We start from the raw sequence: 8,689 nt of genomic DNA on the forward strand, positions 1-8,689 counted from the left end.
GAACAGTTTTGCCTGCAGCGTAGGGTGCGTTATACATTAAACCTAATTGTGAGCTTTGAGCTAACGCTTGAAGAATTAAGAAGATTGACTGCCATGAAAAGCTCGCATGAGGTTGTCATGGACCACGAACAGTTTTGCCTGCAGCGTAGGGTGCGTTATACATTAAACCTAATTGTGAGCTTTGAGCTGACGCTTGAAGAATTAAGAAGATTGACTGCCATGAAAAGCTCGCATGAGGTTGTCATGGACCACGAACAGTTTTGCCTGCAGCGTAGGGTGCGTTATACATTAAACCTAATTGTGAGCTTTGAGCTAACGCTTGAAGAATTAAGAAAATTTATTGCTATAAACAGCTCACATGGGTTGTTTGGTTCAATAACTGTGTTGTCTGTGGCATGAGGTGCGTTCGATATTAAACCTTGCGGTGAGCTTAAACTTGCAGTTGAAGAATTAAGAAGATTCATAGGTAAAGCAGCTCACATGGAGTTAGTGTTCAATGCCAGCTCAATTCAATAACTGTGTTGTCTGTGGCATGAGGTGTGTTCGATATTAAACCTTGCGGTGAGCTTTAAACTTGCAGTTGAAGAATTAAGAAGATTCATAGGTAAAGCAGCTCACATGGAGTTAGTGTTCAATGCCAGCTCAATTCAATAACTGTGTTGTCTGTGGCATGAGGTGCGTTCGATATTAAACCTTGATGTGAGCTTTAAACTTGCAGTTGAAGAATTAAGAAGATTCATAGGTAAAGCAGCTCACATGGAGTTAGTGTTCAATGCCAGCTCAATTCAATAACTGTGTTATCTGTGGCTTGGGAAGTGTTAAGTATCAAATCTCAATACGACTTTGCACTTACGCTTGAATAATTAAGAAGATCGATTGTCATGGAAAGCTTACGTGAGGCTAGTTTACGAAAAACTGTTTCTAACATTATATTTCATAAGTTATCTTGTGTTTATGATTGTAGTCTTTAAAACATTTGCTGTTGTAGATGACATAGTACAAGAATACTTTCAATATCATATTATTATTAGTGATAATATGCCTTAGGGCAGTGTTATTAATATGAATTAATACGAAACCGTTGCAGGATTTTAATGTTTCTGTATTATGCATGGTTAAATTTCTGTACCTATAAGATATATGGTAGTTTTTTCGATTTTATTTAGTTTTTACAGAAATTTCCTATACGTATATTTTACCCTTTTCATAGCATGTATTCTGCTGCACCCTGACTGCATCTTCTCACAGCGGTACAAACAAATGGACAGACACGCTACATACTTCCAAGAAACTATGAAACAGTTGTAATTTGTTATTGGTATGTTCCTAAATTCATAACATTTTTTTTCATATTTACAAATATAATCTATGGAAATTAAAATATAATATATATTGTTAAACCTTTAAATATTATGTTATTCTTTCAGTATATTAATTTGCTTTTAATGTATGGTGTTTATTTATAGTAAATATAGGTAAGTTTATCGTATAATATGAATGGGACAGTGTAAACAAATCACGCTTTCTACCTTTGGAGTTTCATCAGAGTTTTGGAGATACATTGCGTTGTAAATTTAAACATTTCAAAGAATAGAAGATTTCTGGGGGAATTCGTTCAAATCAATTATACCACTCCACTAAAATCAATAAACATACTCATACACACTTACCACAATAACACTTAAATGTTGTTAAACGTGACGTCATAATCATTGAATTGTAAATGTTGAGTGCAAAAAATTAAACTTTATACAGACTATCCTTATATTCTTAGGTCTCCTGATGATATGATGTTGCCGGAGAGTTAGAACAACAGTAAATTTATTAAATTTAGCCGCTTAACTATTAATAGAACAATTCAGAAACTAAACGAAGCAAGAAATATAAGTTTTGATTTTTCATAACACGTTGAGATTCATTAGATCCTGTACTGAAAGAGATACTGAGGCTAAAAAATCCCATGATGAAGGACTTACCGCTAAGCTTTTTGAAGCTACTTGCCCCGGACTTATCTCCTACAAATTCCCTACCGTTCGTCTTGGAAAGGCTGCTTCCAACAAGGCCCGGCCACTGAAAGCCATGCTGAAAAGCCAGAGTGGCGCCTTGGAAATACTTTGTAACTTTTCAAGTGAGCGCCTTATAACTGTTGATGGTATCCTTCAAGATGTAAAAGTATCCAGAGATCGAACACCCAATGAAACTAAACACTTAAATGCCCTAAGGGATCAGCTTAAAATCAGGCAGAGTAGTGGTGAGGCCGATATTACAATCAGATATGTCAATGGCATACCTACAATTGTTAAATCTAAGCAAAAAACGCTTGATTTCCAACGGTCAAGACCAACTCTGCATGCTTTTCCAAAATGTCTAAGAACAAAGTTTTCACTACTTCGCCAATCTCTAAGTCATTCGATCTACGATATTGTTGTTTTAGTTGAAACCAATCTCACACCCGATGTCAGTGATTCTGAACTTGGATTTGACAACTATACTGTGTACAGGTGCGATAGATCATCTTTATCGAGTTTCAAAACTGGTGGTGGGGGCGTCTTGGTGGCAATCAGAAAGGATCTCGATTCTTGGGAGCTCCACCCGTCCAGTGGCTGTATTGAGTGTGTCTTCACAACCATTAAGCTCAATAACTCCTTTTTCTTCCTGGGCGGTGTGTATCTACCCCCCAACCTGAACTCATCTCAGTACATTGAATTCTCCTCCCTACTTGAGGAACTCTTTGTTGCCAATCCACATCAGGTTGGTGGTGGGGGACTTCAACCTACCAAATGTTGATTGGTCTAATCCCTCTTCTTGCCTCTTGGAACTATCTGCACAGACTGTTTACGATGTTATGTCCTTCCTATATCTCAACCAATATAACTACATCAGAAATGAGCGAGGTGTTCTTCTCGATTTGGTCTTCTCTTCTGAAGCCTTACGCGTCCTAAATGCCTCTGACCCGCTCCTTGCAGCCGAATGCCATCATCCTGCTTTGGAAATGGAAATCTTCGTGCGCCCCAAAGAAGAACTGAATTATGGTGGCTTTACTCCCAATATAAGAAAATGTGACCTTAACTTCGTGTTTGAATGGGTGCAACGCCTAAATTACCCTCTACTTGATGTTACAGACTCTGTTGACCATAGGTTTTTTGAATTTTGCTCAAAGTTAAGTTGCACTATTAGAAAAGCAAGCCCACCCAAATATATGGGAATCAAGCGCTTCCCTGTTTGGTTTTCTCCCGATCTCAAACAGATGATAATCAAAAAGAAGACTTTACATAGGCGCTTCAAACAGAGTCTTGATGATCGGACTTATCTTCAGTTCTGTGGTGCTCGTGCTACTTGCAAAAGACTGGCGAGAGAATGCTACTCGACATACATCCGCACTGTTGACTCGTCTATTCAAGTAAACATTCGTGCCTTCTGGAATCATATAAAATCTTCTAAGAAGGTACCGTCTCTTCCCTCAAAAATGCAGCTTGATGATGAATCTGCGGACAACCCGCAGGGTATCTGTGATTTGTTCGCCAAGTTCTTTTCCTCGGTCTACAGGCCCTCGTCACAAAATCCACCAGTGTACAACCTTGAAGCAACAACTTCTATATTTTCATGTCAATTCACCTGTGAAGAAGTGGAGGCTGAGTTGAAGTCGCTCGACACAAACAAGGGTGCTGGCCCCGATGATATCTCTCCTATGATCCTAAGGCATTGCAGCGGTGTAATATCGCCTCATATCACAGTTTATTTCAACGCTCTTATGGCTGCTGTCATCTTCCCTACTAATTTAAAGATTGGATATATAACACCTATTTTAAAGTCTGGATCTCCTTCTGATATTAAGAACTATCGCCCTATAATTATCCAAGTCAACCTAGGCTAAGGTCTTTGAATCGCTCGTCCTTCGAAGATTGATGTTCAGCCTCAAGAATGTTATCAACATTGAACAACATGGTTTTGTCAAAGGGCGTTCGACCACTTCAAACCTCTTATCTTTTCAAAATAGTATCCTCAAAGCGTTTTCTAACTCACACCAAGTTGATGCCATCTACACAGATTTCTCGAAAGCATTTGATCGAGTTAGTCACAACCACCTTGTTGCTAAGCTCAGAGCTGTTGGTGTCGGTGGGGCGCTCTTGCGTTGGCTGGGATGTTATCTACGGGACCGTTTTCTTCAGGTGCGAGTGGCGGGCTCACTATCCCAACCTTTCCCAGCTGTTTCTGGTGTACCTCAGGGTTCCCTACTGGGGCCAGTGTTGTTCACAATCTTCATTAATGATCTGGTTCAATGTGTGGGTTCAAATGTTCTACTTTTTGCTGATGACGCTAAAATTTTCAAAGAAATTGCATCTGTGGAGGATTGTGTGTCCCTACAGGAGAGTATTGATTTGATTGCAGAATGGTGCGACGTTAATGATATGCTTCTGAACATTTCCAAGTGCTCTACTGTGACATTCTCTAGGTCAGATACTCCTATTCTTTATCATTATAACCTTAATAATCAACCCCTGGTACGTTGTTCTAAAATAAAGGATCTCGGTGTCATACTTGCTTCTGACCTAAGTTGTCATGAGCATATCAATCATATTTCTAAAAAGGCTAATGCAGCACTCTATTTTGTTATTAGGACCAGTCGTGATATTTTTTCTGTCCGAGCTCTGAACATCCTCTACGTCCACCTTGTTCGACCCATACTTGAATATTCTTCTACTGTCTGGAACCCTTACCTTGTTGGTCACATTGAAGGCTTGAGAACATACATAACCGCTTCATTCGTTTGATTGGGCTGCGGCTGGGCTTTGAGTACCGTAATGTGCCGATTGATGACCTTCGAGTTCAGTTTAACTTGGAACCTCTCCTTTCAAGACGTACAGTTCATGATCTGCTTTTCTTGAAGAAGTTGATCTGCTCTGTCATTGATGCACCTGATCTGCTCGAATTGCTGGACTTCCGGGCATCACGTCATCTTCGTCACCCCCAGCTGTTTGCAAGGCGGCACTACACCACACAGTACATGTTCCACAGTGCTTTTCCACGTCTTCAACGCCTGGCAAACAACCTCCCCAGACATCTGGACTTCTTTAATATGAGCTGTGATGCCTTCAGGAGTGAGTTGAGACTAGCCTGTCATGACTTACATATCGTCTGATAACTTTTCCCCCATTATTCTTGTTGTGTTGCTCTGTTATTGTTTCTGCTTGTTTTTTGTTACACATTTATAATTACGACTGTGCCTCTTGGTTATATATTTACATTTTATTGCTTGCATTTGTTGTTTTTCTAGTTTTTTTTCTCTGTTGGTACCTATATATATTTTACTCTTGTTATTTATTTACAGTATTTTCCCCATTGTTGTTTACTTTATATAGTAATGTTTATTTGCACTGTTATTATTTATCTCTTTATTCATTCATATGTCACGTCTTAGACAGTAATGTGCATGCATTTAAGTTAAATATGCTTTTAAGTTAAATATTTTTTATTTTTTCAGTGTTTTATTTACCACTATCAGTCATTAATGTTAATATTTTTTTACTCTTGTTATTCATTTAAAGTTTATCTTTCATTGTTGTTCATAATTGTATAGTTTATTTGCACTGTTATTGTTTGTCTGTTTGTTTCTCCATATGGTATCACACCTTACAGTAGTGTATTAAGTTAATATTATCACTAATTTATTATATACTTTCACTAATTTTTAATATAATTTATACTTTCTTATTACATTATTTATACGTTAATTATGCCTAGATCTGATTTAGAGTCCAGTTGCATGTTTGGTTTAGCCCTTTTGTTTAAGTATGATTTAATCATCTATTATAAGTTAATAAATGTAAATTGGTTTTTGACCGTTGGAAGGAAATAAATAAATAAATAGACATCTCAGCGTATCTGTAGTCTTGTTTGGTGTATTTTGTTTTGCATTGAACATTGATAATTATAGAACATCAAGGTTTTTGTTACATTAATGAAACAACCTAAAGCTAAAAATTTGCCACATTATATGTGTTTTAAGTGTTTAAGTGAGATATTTAATAATTTTAAGTGAAAGAAGCTTTGAATATGATCTGCCCAAGGTTTCAAAGGCCCAAGATAGAGTAGAGAATTGAAAAATATATTATAATTTATATTTTATAATTATTGTACGTACTATTGTAAAATAAATTTAATTATAAAAAAGTTAGGCAATTTAAATATTGTCCGTCGTAAAACAGCTTTTTTTAGAAAGGAGTAGTAGCTAAACATAACATAGTTAGTTTGTTAAACCAAATTATGTTGCAGTTGTAGAAAATATGAATTAAAAGTGTAAACACGTAAATAAAGATAATAAAGAAATATAAGAACCGCTGTTAATTAAATTACAGCTGACCCAAAAGGTAGGACGTTTACACTGAAATGGACCCCTTACATTAACAGTAATTGTTGTATATAACTTCGTTCTGACATATGATCTTCATTACAGCTAAATACTAAAACTAATTAAAACTAAATTAAGATTGTTGATAAGAGAAATGGGAATATTCTTATATTCAAGATAATAAAGTACAGTAGCCGTAATATCATTAACGGATAATAATAACTCTTTCTAAATAGATTGGATATAAGACTACCAAAAACTGCTATAAAGTATAACTAATTCATGTTATACTGTTATTTATTTTATGTTGGTGATAGAAAACGAAACAAAGGTCCTTATAAAACTAGGATATTTTCAATTTATTAGACTAAATCACTTTTTTCTAAGTAAACCCATGGTTAGCGTATACACTGAGAGTGTTCAAACATATTTATCACACATGTTGGTTTAATATGCGCATACGTCTTATAAATTCATGGTAGCCTATTATATTGGTTTAAGAAACAGATTCTATGATTGTTTGGATGATAGTAGAAAAAGCTACTGAACAAGGCAAGGACATCCGCAGCACCGTTTACTATCCAGGGGAAGCTAAGGATCATGCAATTCAATGTGAGAATCCAAGTCTTTATCTAATCCACATTTCATTCATATAACGAATTTCGCAGGCCCATTAATTAAATATTGAATGGCATATTAAATTACAGAAACAAATTTATCTTGTATGGTTTGATTCGAGCAAACAAAAACTCACAACCCCACTCAATTTTTTCTAGTTTGTATAAGGAAATATCCCTTAGATAGGGGTGCAATGTGGAAAGAAAATTTAATTTGATGATTACTGAATCATCTTACATATGTGTAGTGTTTATATATATATAATGGTAATACTTGCAAAAACCTTGACCTTAATATACTAGACATTGATAATGTGATAGTGCTTCCGGCCTAGACTGAAATAATGTGATAAACAATCCCAGATTAGAATCCTAAAGAGTAGAGGAGGTTTTTTAGTGGGTAAACCCGTTTTTAGGGGAATCCCACACTACAGGCTGACCACCTGCGTGCGTAATTGAATTTTTACTGCCTCTCCCTAAAAAAAACAAAAAAAACCAAAAAAAATACTAGACATTGTATCATCTTTTTAGGTTCTACAGGATAAATGTTGATAAGCCGTTTGATTTTGTATGCTTTCAATCTTATTCTATACAATATTTTAAAACATCTTTAAAAATATTTATGATAATTTAGTTTATGCTATATAATAATGTTTTATTTTACTAAATATGATGTAAGCTTGTCCAACACCATTAAGGATATTATAAAATACTCAGTTTTCATATTTAAACGAAAATGTCATAAGCTATAATTATATTAGAAACATTTTAATCATTTATATAATTATTTACTATTACAAATTAAACTTTCATGGCAAGCATCTGACAATCTATTTGGTGATTATTATAGCGTCAATTAAATATTATCTTGGGACAGTTTTTAAAATATAACAGACATTCTGCGAGATGTAATTTAGTATGTTTTGGAGGGATAGCTTAAAATTTAGAAAATAATATACATATCGATGAAATGCCTATACTAATGATCTGCCTGCCTGATTTTGACATTTGCAATGTTACTGCCTGTCTACACACAATATTTAAAATTTTAATATATGTTTTTTAAATGTATAATTCTTTTTTAGTGTTAATAATGCTTTTCAATATTTTACTACAATACAGTTGTTTAAAAATATAATGGAAGAATTGGACAACTTTATCCGTGTTTAACGACATTCCATTGACTTTACAGTCAGGCTGAAGAGGCTGCTATATGTTTTTGAAGAAACAAACAGTACAAAAACTGCATTATTAAAAGTGGTACAATAGGCTTAACATAAATAGTTTTTTCGTATAACACGTGCGTTTAAAAACAGATGATTTGAAATTATCTTGTGTCGCCTGTTTGTGAAATAAATAAGGTTTCAAAATGAATATACACGCGTAGAGGCTAATAACTGACATTCTTATAATATCTTATTTAGTTGTAGAGGAGCGTCTAATAAAGGATATTTCTAAGACACCAACGCTCAATTTTTAAAGCCACTTCACCCTAAATATGGTAAAACCCATAACACGCATTACTATATTCAAATGAGTAACTGAAGAATATTAAATCTTAGCATGTAAGTTATACAGTTTAATATGAAAAGGAAGTGGTATTGAATTAGGCCTTTATCAGCTTCGTATGTGTACAGTATTGTGAAATTTTACTAACAATAGCAGCTGTTTATAGACACAACAATAGCAAGTCAGCTGTTTTGTTGTGACAACAGTGAGAGTA

At 35.0% G+C, this 8,689-nt stretch overlaps 1 protein-coding gene across 1 annotated transcript; it reads left to right on the top strand.

Moving 5' to 3' along the window:
• The first annotated feature begins 2,845 nt into the window (after positions 1 to 2,845).
• LOC124352891 lies at positions 2,846 to 3,874 on the top strand. Its single transcript, XM_046802620.1, has one exon. It carries the CDS (start codon positions 2,846 to 2,848, stop codon positions 3,872 to 3,874), a length of 1,029 nt encoding a protein of 342 aa, XP_046658576.1.
• The last annotated feature ends 4,815 nt before the right edge of the window (positions 3,875 to 8,689 follow it).

This window comes from Homalodisca vitripennis, chromosome 1 (genome assembly GCF_021130785.1).
Source record: "Homalodisca vitripennis isolate AUS2020 chromosome 1, UT_GWSS_2.1, whole genome shotgun sequence".
In the NCBI taxonomy this organism is placed as follows: Eukaryota; Metazoa; Arthropoda; class Insecta; order Hemiptera; family Cicadellidae; genus Homalodisca; species Homalodisca vitripennis.

Coding starts and splice junctions, on each gene's coding strand:
- LOC124352891 (XM_046802620.1), top strand. CDS start 2,846: ATGTCCTTCCTATATCTCAACCAATATAACTACATCAGAAATGAGCGA.